Source organism: Protomyctophum bolini (assembly GCF_963924005.1).
Source record: "Protomyctophum bolini genome assembly, chromosome: 21".
In the NCBI taxonomy this organism is placed as follows: Eukaryota; Metazoa; Chordata; class Actinopteri; order Myctophiformes; family Myctophidae; genus Protomyctophum; species Protomyctophum bolini.
In genome coordinates this window covers 15787365-15807344 of record NC_137882.1, presented here as the reverse complement: position 1 = coordinate 15807344, position 19980 = coordinate 15787365, and the positions used below count along the sequence as shown (strand labels likewise).

The 19980-nt window shown below is 42.8% G+C and overlaps 1 protein-coding gene across 4 annotated transcripts in view; it reads left to right on the top strand.

The window, feature by feature from the left end:
* asap1b (ArfGAP with SH3 domain, ankyrin repeat and PH domain 1b) overlaps positions 1–19980 on the top strand; it is an 82038-nt gene that overhangs the window by 56425 nt on the left and 5633 nt on the right. For all 4 annotated transcript variants that reach the window (XM_080794053.1, XM_080794051.1, XM_080794052.1 and 1 more), the window contains exons 14-22: positions 4361–4527; positions 8739–8872; positions 9703–9788; positions 10232–10418; positions 12171–12256; positions 14580–14695; positions 15053–15120; positions 17683–17790; positions 18242–18470. In XM_080794053.1, coding sequence (XP_080650179.1) covers positions 4361–4527; positions 8739–8872; positions 9703–9788; positions 10232–10418; positions 12171–12256; positions 14580–14695; positions 15053–15120; positions 17683–17790; positions 18242–18470 — 1181 coding nt within the window. The remainder of the gene's footprint in view (positions 1–4360; positions 4528–8738; positions 8873–9702; positions 9789–10231; positions 10419–12170; positions 12257–14579; positions 14696–15052; positions 15121–17682; positions 17791–18241; positions 18471–19980) is intronic.

Sequence of the window (19980 nt, the reverse complement as noted above, 5' to 3'; positions counted from 1 at the left end):
ATCTTCCACACATGGAGATGACAGATGGTACTGTATATGACATCTGTGTTACAGTTCATGAAAAACACACCAAACTTGGGCTCGGTGTGTGTTCACCTACGAACGTGCATGTGTAATCTTGTTGCATCCAAATAGGCACACAAACACCTACACACCAGTATGTTTAATACCTAAAGGCGGGAAAGCATCTGTGACTGTCATTTCAGATTTTAGCATTGGCCTAATTGGCAAGCACGGCACGAAGCATAATAATGAGCATAATAATCTTGAAAGTGTGAGGACTACTGATTTTTAGAATATGGTCTTAATGGGTAAATGTGTTTGTGTCTATATGCAAGGGCGTTGCTGAAAATGGGCACTTGTGCTCGGCTACAACCCTGGGTAAATGAAGAACTACAAATAAATTCAAATCAATTCACAAGACGCATGGCGGGCGGTAGAGAAGCAACCCAACATCCAAGCATAGGGAGGTGACACTGAGTGACAGTGATAGGCTGGTGGCTGACTTCATGCTAACGCAGCCCATTGTGTGTGTGTGTGAGTGAGAGAGGGCCAGTTTAATGAGCTGTGTAGGAGCAGACTGCTCCACGCTGAGCCGCAGGAGGCCATGTTTGAATGGCAGCTACTTCCTGTCTGCCCCTTCTTAATGAGCCCAGTGCTGTGTGTGTGTGTGTGTGTGTGTGTGTGTGTGTGTGGGTGTGTGTGTGTGTGTGTGCCCTCCTAATTCTATACTTGTGACATACGCAAATGTCCACAGAAGGATGTGGGAGTGACGGCATTTTGTCAGGCCTCCATCTGAAAAGGAAGCATTTTAAGAGTTTATAGGTTTCCAAATAAACTTTGTTTTAAAGATAGGGGTGGGATGATTCACTTACATCCCAATTCGATATGATCTCGATACCTACGATGCCGATTCAATGTATATTGCGAATCTTAATTATCTAATATAACAATGCTTAAGTTGATCACGTGCCAAAAGCGGTGGACAGAAACTGGTCGACAGAAACTGGTGGACACGACATGCCCCAACAGGGGCAGAAACAAGGCCTTTTAACCAGGCTACTTACACACACTACAACTCGCTTACAACTCGCAAACCTGGCAACACTGCCCTGTGTTCATGCTGTTGTCAGAGGCCCGCCCCCGGCTCACACGTCACTACTCTCTCCGTCTCTCCGCTCGCAATCGGCAGCCATCTTGCTTTTTATTTATATGGGCGAGTGGCAATTTAATGCAAATAAATGAATTATAGGTCCAGCAAGCAAATCATGATGGTCTGTAGGTCACAATAACATTCCGATTTTAGGTGTTGTGTTTTGTATGACATTTTGGCCAGTAGTTTTATATCTATCTCATCTTTTGCCTGATAGCACACATGCTAACAGTGCTGACCACAACGTTAGCAGCATTTGATGACAGGTTGCCATAGCAACGTACAGTGTGCGCAGACCTAACGTCAGCTTCTGGGACAGAAACTTGCGTTTTCATGACAGCAGCAGCTGCTGCAGCCTCTGATAGCTACTGTGCTAAAGATGCTAAAGCAACACAAAAAAACATCCACACGCAAACCAAAACAAACCAGGGACCAGGGTTGCCACATATCGTGGATGTGAGAGTGAAACAAGCAACCAGGTCTATAAAAATGTTAATAGGCCAGTTCAAAGTAGGTAAATCAGAAATGGTCCGGAAATTAGTCTTAAAATAATCAATTATAGTGTTGACTGTCAAACTTTGTTGTCTAATGTTGTTTCAGAGCAGTGGAACTCAAACATTTCCATGTCAAGGACTACCAATAGATAAACAAGTCCAAAGTAGCTTATAATGATCACACTTGGCAACACTGTCTCTAGGTTGAACGTTCTACTTCACAAGCTCACACATATGAAATATGTTTTTTTTAATCTTCAAACTGAGACATATTTTAGGATAATACTGTTAGCACAGTCATCATACTCCAAGAGCATACAAATGGAACCAAATGGACCCTGATTTTCCCAGAGAGCAAATGGTATCAAATGGGGGTCTGTGGCCTAATGCATTTCAAACTGGGGGTTCTTGGTATTATATTCTCTGCATATCTTATCAACTTGGGGTGAATATTTCACCACAATACTTTACTGAATATTTCACAAGAATATAACACAAGAGTCAAATGTACGGTCAAATGTAATCACAATATAGGCTACAGATGTAAATATTTATGACACAGTAAAATGTCGAAAATTAGTGCTACCCCCCCCCCCCCCACACACACACACACACACACACACACACACACACACACACGACAGGCAAGGCTGTTGTTTGCATCGTTAGCAGGCAGCAGCTACCTTGGCACTGCTCTCTGTGACTGTAGTTGTTTCACCATGTTTGCGTATTTATGAGAAATAAAAAACACTTTCTGTTATTATAATAATTTATAACCCATACGTTACTACATGTGCAGGGCACACTACTGAGTTTAAAAACACAGCTGAAACATGAAGTGGAGTCTGTCAACTCCCGCTATTTCCTTCTTCCCATATTGCGCTGCAATGTAACTAGGATTCGCCGGCCGAAGGCCGGCGAAATTCTAGTATTCAACAATTGTTGTGATTCATGTAGGCCGCATTGTATAGCCTGACAGAGTGTCACAGGTTCGAATCCCGATCCCGACAAAATTTGATGCGTGTCACTCCCCCATCTCTCTCTGTCCCTACGGTACTGTCAATACAGGCATAAAAGCCCCAAAATAAATCTTTAAAATAAATGTGGAAAGAGCAGATCTACAAGTTCTACAATTCTACAATTTTGTTTGTTTTGTGTAAAGTCATTCATTTTGTCTGTTTTTGGTTATTTGTCACATCCTAACCCTTAAAAGCCAAACAGAAATGTACCTTTTATTCACATTCACATTCACATCCGGTTTTCAACGACAAAAACACAATTTAATTGTCAAATTGCAAATGTTCGTGTGACAATTAATCGCCATGTACAGTACAATGTCGTAAAAGTGTCTCTGAAACACTGCCGAAGTCCTGCTGGAAACTGTACTGGAGTGGATTTCACTGGAGTGCAATCTATTAATGTGAAAGCTACATTTCTCACTTACTGCGGAGGTAGAAAACGCTCTGTCCTTGTCCACTGTGTTTACAGCAAAATACCGGTAGTGACCTTGTTAAATATGAATTGGGTTGATGTAGACGATATGGGCATGTGCCAGGCCTGGGCTTAGATTAGATTAGACTTTATGTTTTTGTCCCACAGCCCGTATACAGCACAGACGCACACCGATTTAAACACGGCAGCATACTAAACAGCAACATACTTCCATACATCCATGCATACATCCTAGCACACAACGTTGTACGTTTAGTACTGCCTGACTGACGAAGCCGATCGGGTCCTCAATAGAGGGTATGCACGTGACATCATCACTTGACTCGACAGTCCATTATATACAAACAGAAAAGTCCTATCTGATTGCATTAAATGTCTTTAACCAACATTAAATTCACTTTGTCACTCGATTTGCCACTCGCTCTCCCATTCACTTTATGCATGTGCATACCCTCTATTGTAATGGATCTGACTGACCCTAACCCGAGGGACAAGTCAATATTTTTGTCTCTGGTTTTCGGTTCCCGGGTGGACCGGGCACTTGATATGCTCTTGTTCATGTTTCTGATGTGGTCAGCCCATGTGCCACTCACAAAGTGTCATTCTAGGCCAGACCGCAACAATGCAACTAGTCACTCCTTGCCACAAAACATTCTTTAAGCCAACCCACGCCAATGCAACTACTTGCAACCATTATCCCCAATGGCAGTTGCAAGGAGGTGTGCACTGGCCTTAAGCATACTTGTGTAGATGCCATCCATTGACTTTTCCTGCTCTACCGCGTGTGTGAGTGTCCATACATAAATATTACATCGTCGCTGTTGGGCGCAAACCTAATTTCCATTTTTCAAGCTTTAATAAATCAGTGCTGATTGACACCCTTTACGTCTGTGCGTGGGTTTTGAACAAATGAAAAGTACTAAAAAAGCGCTTCTGACTTTGAAACTGTCGATCAAACCACCTAACTCTGATTCTTATCAATGAGGTACAAAACAACTGCTGTCTCCACATTTGTTGTCAAACACCACTTGAGCTGTATTTGGCTAAAGTGCTGATAATATAAGGTCACATGCAAGTAATGACGATGTATAAAGCCACCATATATCAGCTTTGATGAGGCAGTGTTAATTAATAAAGTTAAGTTAATATTTGAATTAGTTAATATTTTGGACATTTTAAGAAGCTCTGTAGATACATTTTATGTACAATTATTGTTACCAATATTATGACGTACTGTAACCCTCTTGTGTTGTGTGTGCAGCTGGATCTCGGTGCTGACCAACAGCAAGGAGGAGGCGTTGAACATGGCGTTTCGAGGGGAACAGAGCACAGGAAGTGAGGACGGCATGGACGACCTGACCAAGGCCATCATAGAGGACGTGTTCCGCATGCCTGGCAACGAATTCTGCTGCGACTGCGGAGCTTCAGGTGTGTGTGTGTGTCGTGCATGTTTGTGCGTGCGTGTGTGTGGATTAAAGTTCTCGGTCGTCACGACTGATTTTGTTCATTTGAGCCAGCATGTTGAGCAGCGAAAACAGCTTATCTACAAGCTGCGACTCATTGAGAGAGCTTGTAGATTGTCTGTTTTTGGTTATGTTTTTTTTTCTTTTTTAGATTAGAGCTTTTGAACTAGTCAGACTTTCAATTGGAAAGATGCAATCCTGAGGAATTGTAAATGTGGTTCCCTTTCTCTATAAGAAACCACACTATTAGGCAAAAGTTTCACCGAGTTGGGTACATGTCACCGTATACTGCCCAATCAGATGAGGGCCAAGCGCAAAAAAACAGAAGAGTTCTGAATTGCTGGCCAATCGGTGTGGAGAATAGAGAGTTATTGCATGATTAAAACGCTTTTAAACAATTTGAAGCAAAGGTTAAAGCCTCAGTATTTCACAAATCGGATAATAGACGTGGGACATTTTGTCAGTCTTTAGTACTTTAATCCTCTTGTCTGTCTGTCTGTCTGTCTGTCTGTCTGTGGTGTTCTCACATTCCACATATACACCATTGTCCTGCTTTGTGCTTAGTCACCGTTGACCTTGGTGGAGGGAAAAGATGACACCGTTAGTTTCAGCGTTCTCTCTGTCCCTGCTGAGTCTCAGAAGCTCACAAAGTCACTGTGCACGCCCCGTCTTCAAGGGTGTTTCAAATAACAGTGTGTGTCTGTGTGTGTGAACGACATGATAGGCCTACTCGTCTTATTTCCCTGTTGTCATTGTCACTGTTGACAGGTTTATTGCTGTGGGCATAAACCTCTTATTTCCATATTCTAACTTTTTCTATTCTAAAGTTTTTTGTAAAATAATGTCCTACTTGATCATACTACAGCATCGTACAAAAGCATGAGGTTTCCAGCCGATGGAGACGATATACGGTAGCTAGTTAGATACCTGGCAAAAAGTCCAGCTGTCAGCAAGCAAGCAAAGCCCTGTTTGTGCATGTGTGTGCGTGTGTGCGTGTGGCAGCAGCATTGTTAGCATTCTGGACACAGTCTGTTCCTGATCCTCCCTCTACGTGTAGAAGCAACGACTCAGCAGTCCACCATCTAAACATTCAGGCCCTCTGACACCACCCCGCACGCACGCACAAAACACTGACACACACACACACACACACACACACACACATGCACACAGACTTGATTAATACCCAGCCTGCTCTTTGTCAGCACTATCACACAGAAGCAGCCCCGAAGAAGGGGGTGACTTTGCTCTGAAAATGGAAAATAAATATATAAAAGAACCAAGAGAAAACAACAGTCTCACGCTCGGAGGAATAACACATCACATCGTTACATAACTCTCCGCACAAGCTCCGCCGACCTACAAGGAGAGGAGGTTAATTTGTCCCACGATCTAGCTGTGTGTCCGTTGTGTACGTTTCCAGAGTGTTAACACGCAGCGGAAGGTGCATACAATACATATGCGCCCGAACCTAGACACTTCCATTTCATCTACCTTTTTTCACTGACAAAAACGCAATAAAAAATAAGCTATGGTGACTTAATCTATGCGTAAATATATATATACTGACAATTTTGTATTTAAAAAAAAACTAGACTAAAACGTTAGGGAGGGACTAGTGGAGAAGAGATCCAGTAGAACTAAAATATTTTTTATGTTCGTTTGTGCTCGGGTGGAAAGTTTTCAGCATGCAACCAAGTGTAAAATCAGCCATTTTTGGTTTCTACAGGCTATACCAAATGTCATGTCACAACATCATGTATTCTATTATATAAGTACTATAAGTGATGATAAAATATAAAGGTTAGATATAAACAACCACATAATGCACATGTATAATTATTCTGCAGTTGTCATCTGTTTCTTTGTATTATTTCTTATCTTTGCTCTCCCCCTGCCTTGATCTAATATGGTGATGATGGTCTTCAAGGTCGAAAGGTGACCGTGGCCAGTCCCCCCCTCATGTGGTACCCTCCCACTATAAGAGGCAGCTCGAGGGGGTATTAGCAGAGGCACCTATAGAGGTCATCATCGTCATCTCATCAAGCTTAGCACGCACAGTCAAATCTGGAGGGAGGGCTTATTGTTATGTCAAACGGCGAAAATGGCTGATCTACAAGCTCACAGCGCAGCCATTGTTTGGAGGACACGTGAGCTTACAGAGCTGCTGTTTTCAGCCGACGATCTCCTATTCGCATCAAGCGTCTATAACCTATGACATTATACTGTAACTCTGAGAGTCAAAATAATGACCCGTAAAGTTCCAGATCTTTACTGTGTACACTTTGTGATCCATCGTCATCTAGCATCTGCTGTAAGTGTGTGTGTTTGTACTGTATGTACAATACAGTATGTGTGTACGTCCGTACGTATGTATGAATGTATACACGTTACTCACCAAATGTATACACTTCTGTCAACGGTCATTTGTGTGCGCGTACGCCCATATGTTTATGTATGCACAATGCACATTCATGTACATGAACGTGTGTGTGTGCGTGCGTGCGTGCGTGGCACTGTGCACGGATGACTCATTGGTTTTGGTGCTGCGTCTGATGTTCCCAGCCTCCGGTGGCAGGTGCTGTCCTGTCAGATCCAGCTCTCTTCTCTGCTCTCTTAAAGCCACCGTGTTCACAACGGCACAATCACACCACCGCCAATGCTACCGCCGGTTTATAAGCCTTGATACACTGTAAGCTCCGAGATTATGTCACAACTCGTGGTGTGCAGCAATACACGGAAATGCTATTGAAATATGTTGATACTTGACTGCTGCAAGAGACTCGACTGAAGGGTATTCGGGCCAGACAGGCACGCAGCCACCTAAATTATCGTTGCTGTTGGGCAGGATCCTCCTACCGGTATGGCCATATTTAAACAGTTTGTGGTTTTTTCACATTTTTACTCCCTACTTGATCATACTACAGCGTTACACAAAAGCATCGCTATTAGCAGACCCACAAACGCGGCACGAAGCGTCACGTTTGAATTTGAATCCTGAAAAGTAACACATTTTGGACACCCGACAGACGATATATTTCCAGGTGTTTCGCAGAATCTCTAATGAACTTGAAGGTCGATGGAGTCTTCACGCAAACAAGACCTTTTTTCTATTGAATTTCCCATCTTCAAATAATTTTACCCTCAACTAAAATGATATAGAAAAGCGGCTGCACTGACATCATCACAGCTCCTATCAAAACGGCAAAGGGAATTCCAGCCTGACGAGTTTGGTCGGTGTCGTTGGCACGTTGGCTAATGACTGCCTTGCACTGTGGTGTCTGTCTGACAGTCACCACAGGAAAGTGGTCCAAATTGCCACATGGCTCTTGCTAAATCAGAGCACACTCATGTGTTTTGCTTGGCAGTGGGTTTTAGGCAGGAGCCTCTCTATCTCCTGCAGTGTGATGTGGCTGTGGTCACAGACAGTCCTGGTGCAGTGCTGGCTGTGGACCTCTGGTGGTGTGTGCTGTGTGCAATGGAAACACCCAGTCGTCATGCAGCGGCCTTTTTGATGAATAAGCTTAAAACGTCAACTTTAAGTAAACATATTGTGATATTAAACATTCAGTACTGTACTGTGTATCATAGGTGGCAAAATGTCAGCCTTTCTACTTATTATTTTTGTTGTGTTCCAGTTCCAATTATGTCTGCTCATTTCTTTGTGTCATCACTTCCAATTCCACTTGTTTAATCTGTATTCTGAGTTTTCTATCCTGTTTGGATAAAAGTGGTGTTCTGACCTGAACATGCATTTTCTGATTAATACAGAGCAGAGCTGGAGAGACATGGAGACTTTGTTACTGAACAAAGACTCTATAGAAAATGTTTTTTGTGGCTTTTACCTTTATTCTTTTATTTTTTTATGGAGGGACAGACAGTAGGCTGACAGGAAATGGGGAGAGACATGGGGAGTCGAACCCGCGGCACACTGCCAGACTGGATTACCAGCCAAGGTGCCTCGACCGCTGAACCACGGCCCAGGCCTTTAACACTTATTTTAACCAAAGAAAATCACTTGCCCTACCTTTAAACATTCAATACTGAAGGTTCATTGGTCATAAAACGTCTCTCCCCTTCCTTAATCTTTATTCTTGACAATAATCTCGTGGATTGGCTCTCTTTGGTATGAGTTATATGACACTCATTTGGATGTTACTCTGTTTGTTGTCACAGACCCTAAGTGGCTATCCACCAATCTGGGCATCCTGACCTGTATCGAGTGCTCTGGAATCCACAGGGAGATGGGTGTCCACATCTCCCGCATCCAGTCCATGGAGCTCGACAAACTAGGAACCTCTGAACTCTTGGTGAGTCAAACACATGCACATCACACAGACGAATGTGCCGGAAATAGTTTAATTTATTCTTTTTGCAGTAAGTAGGTATTTAATTTTTTCCTTTTAGGGAGTGCGGGTGGTTAACTAAATCCAAATGAAATTTTACTTCATCGTACAACGGTGTCATTAGCTGAAATCATGAGCACAGAAGTCTGACATAATTTACACATTCTACCTGGGTCGTGTTTTGTTCCACATTCTGAATTCCCATAGATTTTTCTTATATCGCGTCAAATAAGAGCTGTGTTCTAAAAATAAACAAATGATCCCAGCTGTTTGATTCATCGTATGGATATGAAGCATCAACTGATGGCGAGAAAATGCTATTGTTACCGCTGCAGAATTAGTAAAAAAAATTGCCAGAAACAGACTGTACAAATATGAGTGACTGACTAAGGTAAACGATACTGAGACACCTCCCCGACGATATCGCAGAGACAGTTTGTTTATTTTTGGACCGAAATGTGCCTTAGGCTCCCACGACCCTGGGAATGAACGAGTGGCGTCAGGACTTCGGTACTCTATTGTTATCTAACAAACCGTAGACAACGGCAAACAGTGACAGAATAAAATACATTTGATTATGTAAATATAACATTTAGGAAAGCCCTACTGTAAATAGGACCTAGCAGGAATTTGATCAGCCTTCAGCATGCAGCGAGTGGAGACACATGTGCTCCCACAAACACTGTGCTCTCTTCCTCGGTCTCTGGGCTCTTATGAATATCATTCTACTGTTAACATTCTGAACTGTTATGCGATGCAGATGCTGACTCGTCTTCTCTTTTTTTCCTTCCCAGCTGGCCAAGAATGTAGGCAACAGTAGTTTCAATGAGATCATGGAGGGGAACCTCCCTTCCGCGAAGCCCACTCCCTCCAGTGACATGTAAGCTGTCTCTCATAAACCATAAATCCTGTATTTTATTTTTTTTTAAAATCTTGTTCACACGTCAGGAAAAAAAAGCTTCATTCCATCTTGATTAACACATTTAGACCCGAGGCCGAATCTACAAATGTCTTATAAATTCAAACAGTTTTCAGAAAAACATATCAGTGGTTCTCTGTATTAAGGATCGTCAAAATGTAATGTACTTGGCCGCAGAACCCCATCTCAAAACATTTTGTTCCAAGAACCACCAGAAGCAAAGATTTGAGTAGAGGAAATCGCTTTATATTCATAGATTTGAGCCAATTTGAACGATTAAAAAAAAAAATATATATCTACAAACTCATGCCATGAACTTGCTTTTTAGCTCAAATCTAAAATCACACACATGCCGTCCCAGTTTTAATGGGTTATTATACCTTGTTCCATATTTTGCTATACAGGACGGCAAGGAAAGAGTTCATCTACGCCAAGTATGTGGACCACAAGTTCGCCAGGAAGACGTGTTCGTCCGCGTCGGCCAAGATGATCCAACTGTTTGAGGCCGTCCAGAACCGAGACCTGCTGGCACTCATCCAGGTGTATGCCGAGGGGGTGGAGCTTATGGAGCCCCTCCCAGAGGTGGGGCCGGTAAGTCTTAACCTTTTGACTTGACTATATCCATCTCATACCGACGTCCCACATTTTTGAGTGGTGCAACCAGCAATGTCCGTGCGTATCTATGTATCAGTGGTCTGTGATGAGCACGAGTATGTGACTTATTAGTACCAGTAGGGGTCGCCAGAAACAGAGAGAGGGATAGTGATGTGCCTGCTGCCTGCTAATGAGAGAGAGAAAGAGAGAGAGAGGTGGGGGGGGGGGGGGATCGTACCACTCAGTTCACACGGGTGTGATTTTTATTTTAGGAAAGTACTTACGGTAACTAATTTACTGTGTAGTAAACAAATAAATAAATCGGCTCCTTCCAGCGATTTTTCGTTTTTTTTTCCTTACCTTTCAAATTGAAAAGTAACGGTTTTAAAAGTAGGAATGCAATTTGGGGGTTTCGTGCCATGAATGAAAAACATTATGAATGGGGTTAAATGGTGCATATATATAGCGCCTTTATGCCGCCGGGGGGCAGGGGTACCCTGAGGCCAAACATTTAGAAACGCTGCACGTGCTCATCAGACATAATGAAACATTCAGGACATTGTTGTGATAGAGATGACATAAGCAGCGAGCTAGAGCTACAGCGCTCTCGGTGAAGGTCTGACTCACCGATATCTGATCTGCCACTGTCAGTGGATGAATGGCTGCCTTCTGCAGCTGTGTCCTCACTGTATCCCTGTGTGTGTGTGTGTGTGTGTGTGTGTGTGTGTGTGTGTGCGTGTCGTGTGTCATGACAATAATTGTCACACAAATATTTGCGATTAACGATGTGTTTTTGTCATTGGACACGGGAGCTTATTAATCAAAATTACATTTCTGCTTGGCCAATATCTTAATACTTTCAAAAGTCAATGATTTCCATTAGGCGATTATGTAATAAATGTGACAGGCCTGCGTGTGTGTGTGTGTGTGTGTGTGTGAGTGACAATAGATCACAGGGAGAGTGTGTAAACACTCCCCTGCATCACTCATTCCGATTTGCACACACACACACACACACACACACACACACACACCGTCCACCACAGCCCTCTCAGACTAAGGCGACGTGACAGGAATGCATGACTAAATAATGGAGCCCAGCCTCCATAAAGGACACCGCTGCTCACTAGTGTGTCACAATTTGTTTATCATGCCGGCCAGCAATGTAATGATGTCTTTGTTCCATCATGCCAAAATGGCTTTGTTCACATGGTTTGTTATGGCTTTGTTTTCAAATGCATTCCATTGCAATTTCCATTCATCCATTCCGTTCAATGCCTTTATTCATATTTTTCCGTGTATATGGGAAACAGCTGCATGGAATTTTTTGAGGAAAAAAAAAAAATCGTTTCAGATTATAATTCAGTACACGACTCTCTCCAAAGCAGTAGAAATGTTTGCATTATACGTGCAAAAGACAATTTTAGGAGCCATTTTGTTTACTGCGGCTTGTTTAAGTGCTAGAAGATAGAGAGGAGGGGGAGATGCAGAGAGAGAGAAGATAGAGAGGAGGGGGAGATGCAGAGAGAGAGAAGATAGAGAGGAGGGGGAGATGCAGAGAGAGAGAAGATAGAGAGGAGGGGGAGATGCAGAGAGAGAGAGCTAGAAGATAGAGAGGAGGGGGAGATGCAGAGAGAGAGAAGAGAGAGAGCTAGAAGATAGAGAGGAGGGGGAGATGCAGAGAGCGAGAGCTAGAGCTTCCTCCCTCCTTCATCTCATGTCTTTGCTGTGTTTTGTCGCCCCCTGCAGGAATCTGGAGAGACGGCGCTGCACTACTCAGTACGCACGGCTGACCAGACCTCTCTGCACCTAGTGGACTTCCTGGTTCAGAACAGGTACACACAAATACATTAAGACTACACTATTAACAATGGTTTGTAAACATTTTTCATTTCAAGGACCCCCCAATTTGATACACAGAGGCGAAGGAACCCCATTCTATACAAGTTTCTATCTCTGGGGCCCCAATGTATAAAATCCTGACTCTGAGAGTGTACAAATGGAACCCCAGAGTTAAATACTACCTTGACTGTGTATGAAAAGTGTCAGTTCAGGTGGTATCCCTGTAATGGTCTCCTCGTGCCAGTTTAATAGCTCATACAGGTTGATCGGAACTAAGGGTCAGAGATATATACTTGACCTGTTGACCATGGAACAAGTAGCACCAGGGGTTTGCTTTACCCCAAATAATAAGAAAAGGCCTGTTATTATTAGACTGTGTCTGCATCCCATAGTAGATGTCTTTGGACTGATTCCTAATGGAGACAGAACATTTGTTCAGAGACCTGATTCTCATTTTTTATGAGGGACATGAACCTCCTCAAGGACCCCGACCCACAATTTGCGAACCACTGAACCATAGCACTATTTTACTATGCTATTCTGGACAATAATAATAATAATAATAGATTGCATGTTTATAACGCTTTTCTATGCCTAACAATAAACTAATGTTTAACAATGTGTCCATTCATTCATACATTGGGAGGTGAAGCGGCGAACAGTCAACGCCAGCGTCCTCACTTCCCACATTCACACACCAACGGTGGCAACCACTGGAGGCAATGTGTGGTTCAGTGTCTTGCCCAAGGACACTTCAACATGTAGATTGTAGACAGGAGGAGCCGTGTTTCGAACCGCCGACCAACGGATCATTGGACGACCTGCTCTACCTCCTGAGCCACAGCTGCCCTACGACAACTGCTGGCTTATTATGTAAATCGGGGAAAGCACTGAAAACCTATTATCAAATTATCTTTTTCTTGCATTTATTTTCACATTTAGTATTGTACGTTGATATAATTGCCTGCTTGTGGTGTTGTGCCACTGTCTGTAGAGTACAACAACAATTAAGGAGACGAGCTGAAGCAGACGAGCGGCGATTAGATGGCTGTTAGAGCCTTTGATTCGTTGTTGCCAGATTTCCTGAGAAATAAGCAACCTGGTTCATGAAAACAAGCCCAAAATAAGCGACCAGGTCCTAGACCTAGACCATAAGCACTATTTGAAAATAGCCGATCTACAACGACACCTTGTGAGCTTGTAGATCTGCTTTATTATTATTATTATTATCTATTTTTTTGTATTTGCTTTTATACGCAGACCTTGTATGGGTGTCCCTGCCACCGACATTTTCAGATGTTTGAGAACCACTGCTTTATACAATAATATAAAAAAGGTTGGAAGCAAGCCCAATACAAATAGCAACTACCAGTACTACACTTAAAAAACAAGCAACTTCACAGCCCAGACAAGCCCAAAGTCGCTTATAAAAAGCAGACATGGCATCACTGCTTAGATTCCCCACAAGGCATACAGAACTGGGTCAAGCACTTGTTCCATGAAGCCTTAATTTATTCCTGCTCCTCTCGATTGTTTCCTCCCCACTGACTGCCTCAGCTGCATGCAGCTCCTTCTCATTTCCTAATAGCTCTATTGACGTAATGCATAATGTGGCCTTGTGTTTTTCCCTTAATGAGTTTGTTTTCCAGAAAAGCATGAGGTCGATATGAGACCATTACATTTACCTGACATTAATTAAAGGGATAGTTCACCCCCAAAAAGCCTTTTTTTGTGTGATGACGCTTTTTTTAGGCCGGTTGCTGACGGGCACGTACAGGTCTAGTTACCGGTATTCCAAAACCAAAACGATTATACCAAACTAAACACATTTTAGACTAGGGGAATCATTTTAGAGGTGCACCGGCTCTCTTGGTTCCCACTGTGGGTTATTTCCGCTCTAGAACGGATCAGAAAACCAGGAAAAGGAGTTGATCTCAGGCTACTTCAGTGTTGATATGGTCGATTCAGTGCTGATATGGTATATTCAGTGCTGATATGGTATATTCAGTGTTGATATGGTATATTCAGTGCTGATATGGTATATTCAGTGTTGATATGGTATATTCAGTGTTGATATGGTATATTCAGTGCTGATATGGTATATTCAGTGTTGATATGGTATATTCAGTGCTGAAATGGTAGATCAAGTGTAGAAGATCTGTTCGTGTGAAGACTGTTTTCTTGGTCAGTCGGCCGTGCAAAATGAAGGTCGTCTGGAATGGATAATGAAGCATTAATTAACCTGAGGCCACAGGACTGTGTACGAAATGCCCCCAGGTTATGACCCATGTCCTCTGTGTGTGTGTGTGTGTACAGTGGTAACCTGGATAAACAGACAGAGTGGGGGAACACTGCCTTGCATTACTGCTGCATGTATGAGAAGCACGAATGCCTCAAGCTGCTACTGAGGGGCAAGCCGGCCACCGACATCAGTGAGTCGTTACACATTAACATGACACATGATGATAGATAGCGTCGGCTGTCGGGGCAGAAACCTCTTATCTCTTCTATATTTTAGCTTATTCTTTTCTCCCCCAGTAATTTAACACCATACTTGATCACACTACAGCGTCACACAAAAGCATTAAGCAGCGGCTATCCGCAAGCTGTGTTTTGAGCTTGTAGATCTGCTACTTTTGCCGTTTTTGAAATCTGGAAACAACAGTTCTGGACATATGAGGTTTCCACCCGACAGAGACGGTATACTGTATACATACGGTATGCGCATCAGATACATGCATACATCACAATCCTAACGTGTAATCGTCCTCGCTTCCTCCCCCCCGCAGCCAATCAGAATGGAGAGACCGCGCTGGATGTTGCCAGGCGACTGAGGAACAGCCAGTGTGAGGAGGCAGTGAGTACAGCTCCATGTCAGAGACACTAGCATTAAACAACAGTACAGCTCCATGTCAGAGACACTAGCATTAAACAACAGTACAGCTCCATGTCAGAGACACTAGCATTCAACAACAGCACAGCTCCATGTCAGAGACACTAGCATTAAACAACAGTACAGCTCCATGTCAGAGACACTAGCATTCAACAACAGTACAGCTCCATGTCAGAGACACTAGCATTAAACAACAGCACAGCTCCATGTCAGAGACACTAGCATTAAACAACAGTACAGCTCCATGTCAGAGACACTAGCATTAAACAACAGTACAGCTCCATGTCAGAGACACTAGCATTAAACAACAGTACAGCTCCATGTCAGAGACACTAGCATTAAACAACAGTACAGCTCCATGTCAGAGACACTAGCATTAAACAACAGTACAGCTCCATGTCAGAGACACTAGCATTAAACAACAGTACAGCTCCATGTCAGAGACACTAGCATTCAACAACAGTACAGCTCCATGTCAGAGACACTAGCATTCAACAACAGTACAGCTCCATGTCAGACACTAGCATTAAACAACAGTACAGCTCCATGTCAGAGACACTAGCATTCAACAACAGTACAGCTCCATGTCAGAGACACTAGCATTCAACAACAGCCCAATGGAGTGATCTCACTAGATGGCTGCCTATTGGCCATTCCAGATGTACTGATTTAAAAACGCCAAACACTGGTTATGTCAAAACCATAATAAAAAGAAAATAATAATACATTTATTGATATAGCTAAATTGTAATGTAGATTGTTATGTAGACATTATGCCAGGTTGATTTGTTGACCTGGCAGTGGCATCCAGAGTAGGGTGTATACTGTATATACTGTCAATGTACAGATTATTTATTTTTGAATATTCTACTGTTTAGACAGGTGATAGGTTCTTGGTTTACTAGTAATCCTAGATTACTATTTCTATGCATTTGATGTATTACCTCGTGTTTACCTTGCTTACTGTAAATCGCTCTGGATTAAGAGCGTCTGCTAAATGCCAAAATTGCAAATGCAATAGCAGTGCATGAAATACAATAAGTGTAGTGTAGTGTAGTGTAGTGTAGGAGGTGACCGATTGGGAGTGTGCCACCTCCTCCCACCTCAGACACACACACACTGTTGTACACACTTTACACAGTTGATACTAGGCTTGTATTATTTTGTATTGTTACTGAACTTGTATGCTATTTAACAATCCCTTCCATTAAGGAAAGGATTCCAAATAAGCCTGCTCGCTTCTTCCTTTTCTTGCGCAATAATTAGTTTTCTTTTGATGTATTGTTTCTATTTTCTATTATAATATGCTAAGAAAGTGTACCGCACCAACATTTCATTGCACACATAAATCTTGCATCTTGTTACATGTTAACTTTTGGGGCCGATAACAGAGTAGTCTTTAACACTAGATGGCAGTCAAAGGTCTGGAACTGGCCTCAGGCACCAGTGACAACAGAGTGGAAATAATCTTTAGAGGCATGTGTTTACCATTGTGGCTGCTTTGAATGCAGCATCATGTGCACAGAGCACTGTACGTACACACAGAAGCAGTTATGCATATAATGCAAAATTATGCGGTTATGCAAATTGTACAAGACACATACAGTAATGCCATTGTGCCTAGTTTTTGTGTGTGTGTGTGTGTGTGTGTGTGTGTGTGTGTGTGTGTGTGTGTGTGTGTGTGTGTGTGTGTGTGTGTGCGCGCGCGTGTGCAGACGCACGTGTGTGTGTGTGACATAGTTTATGCTGAGCGCATATTGCAGTTTTTGAACGTAATTCAACGTGAAACAAACGTGTCGTTGATCGACAATACATGGATCCATAATATCATATTATACACTATACAAACCTGTTAATATGCATTAGAAACTATGCATTGCACTCAGGGGGGCAGTCAGACAGATATTTTGTGAAGCCACTAAGGAAATGAAAGTTCATATAATGACCTGTTGTGGCGCTGTCATTGGGCTCAAAAAAACCCATAGCCCCATAGAAGTCCATGTATTTGGGCCCAACTTCACCTAGACTGTATTACCATAATAAACATGGTCATGAATACTTCCAGTCACTAGTTTAAAGTCTCATTTCTAATGTCATAATATTCTTTTTGGAAAATTATGTTCCCATTTATAAGAAAAATGACCATAAAGTCGCGCATGTTCTGAGGGGCGTGGCTACCGTTACAGTCTATGAACGGGATCCCCCACCCACTCGAGTCAAAATAAAAACCAACGAAGAAGAAGGGGGGGAAGTCCCGCCTCGTTGTCTGGGCCAGCCAATGGGCCAGCTGGGCCCAAACGGATCTAGAAAGATGGCGACTTCCATTGCAAGGACTGACAGGCTTCATTTTACGTTCATGTTAGACCCGCGGAACGCTTTGTCCATATTTTTTTACAGTCTATGATTGCACTACTACCGGTATATTGACTAATAGTCAATTAATACTCATGCTGTATACCTATAGTATACAAAACTTTTATACGTTGAAGACAATGCATTATTATTTCTTATTGTTGTGTCTTCCAGCTTGTGCAGGCTGCAGAGGGGAAGTTTTACCCCCATGTCCACGTGGAGTACGAATGGAGCTTGAGACTGGAGGAGATGGATGAGAGTGATGACGACCTGGATGACAAGGTTGGAACACAAACCAAACACATTTGAGCCTAAGCTAACGTAACCCAAAAGGCAATTATCCCATTTAGGCCTGACCTCAAAATTCCAGTTTTCTGAAATAAATATTTTCATGATTTTTCAAAAATAGCAGAACCGAACAATTACCATATTAGGCTTGAAAACCCTGAAAAGGTGACACTTCATGTCCTCAAAGTCTAGCATCCAACAAGCTTTGAATTTGAACTGAGCACACATCGCAGATTTTAGATTGTCAGACAGCGACAAACTAGATACCCAAGTAATCTCATCCAACACATCCACTTCCTTCTGCCTTACCGTTAGGCCACTAGGGGCAGTTGGAATTAATTTTTTGGGTGTAGTAGATTTTGTTTCCCTTTTGACAATGGCCAAAGGGGATTGCTTGATTGCTGTCCTTTACAGCTCCCTCCTTCCATGTCCTGTCTCTCTCCAGCCGAGTCCCATCAAGAAGGACCGCTCACCAAGGCCCCAGAGTTTCTGCCACTCCTCCAGTCTGTCCCCCCATGACAAGCTGTCCCTGCCCGGCTTCATCAGCCACAGAGACAAGCAGCAGCGCATGTCCTACAGCGCCTTCACCAACCAGATGTACAGCGCCTCCACTGACCTCACCTCTTCTCCGGTGGCCGACGGCCCCCCGCTGCCACCCAGGAACCAGGGAAAAGGTCAGCAGACCCGCCGGGCCCCGCCGATTTTTAGGCCATATCTTAAGTCCAGTAAACAGTCAACACCCACATAGTACACTGTAACGTAGAACTCTGATGGGACACTTTTATAGCTTACCATGCTGATGCTAGCCTGTGTTGCAAATATAGACGTACTGTAAGGTGTGTGTTGCTGTTTTTATACGTATTGAAGTAAAACCAACAAATGTTGTCATTCCTTATCAGATGTACGTGCCAATAATGTCTGCTTAAAACACACAGGACAAGATCAGCATTTTAATCATGAAATGAAATCCCATTTGCTAGAAAGCTTTTGTTCATCATTGCGCGAACTCAACCCCAACATTTGCACGCATCACATTGCCTATACACTACACATGATAAAAACAAACATACACACATTTCATGTCCTGAGGTGACAGAATGTGATTACTCTGTGTAAAGACAGATCAGAGGGCAGAAAGCAGGTGTCATTAAGTATTACATTAAGAACCTTCAGGAAAATGACGTCTGCAGCAGAGTGTAGAGACAAAACCCGGCTGGTGCAAGGCTATGATAGGAGAAGGTACATGGAGGCAAAACTGGATCCGGAAGTTTGATGACATACCATTTAATTTGAGATACCTCAATAAACGTATACAATGTACACATCGAAAGGCAACACAGCAGAAAACAATTTGTGATATGTCTTCTTTTAATTTCCTGGGCCGAGTATTTTACAAGGGTATTATTCAGATATAGTGTTTGTTCATGAGCTGGTCCACCTGGCACTCAATTGACTCCAGTTTGCCTCCCCAATAATTGCTGTATAGTGAAAATGACATGGATGACCGTACCTTCTTTTTAATTACCTCTGGGGGGGCTCATTGAAAAGGAAATTGGATAAACAGGCAGCCTGACACTTTAACAGCTTCATTACGTAAGAAAAAGCCCCCTGCCGCACTTCTCCATCAACACATTATGCAAACAGTCTGTTGGGGGCCTTGCTTATCTCTGCAGAATTGTAATTACAAAATAACATGTCCTCCCTCTTGTTGGGTTTTAAAACACCACAATGCTGCGTTCACAATTGCAGCTAAAAGGATACATTCTACCACTATTCTTTTTTGCGTAAGCTCATGCAGCCACATGAAGATACAAAGATACTGTACACCTGACGGTTATAGCCGTTACAAACAATACAGCAGCTACAAAGATACAAACAATTTGAGCTGGTTTCAACTTCGGCTACAAAGGTACAAATGTATAAATATGCTGTGTAGCTTAGTATGTTTTGTATCTACCAGTGTGAATGCAGAGTCAAAGCAGATGTGTACTGCTGCTGTTAAAAAGCACCACTTGTAGAAGCTTTTAGAATAACAGGTGCTCTGAACTAAGCATTGCTAGTAGCGATGATCAGAGCAGCGTTCTCTTCTTTAACTGGGTGCTGCCTGGTGGAGAGTCTTTGCCCTCAAGGCAGGTTTTATGCTATTTCTATTCTTTTTCCTTTGCTTGTCACTGATAAGATTTC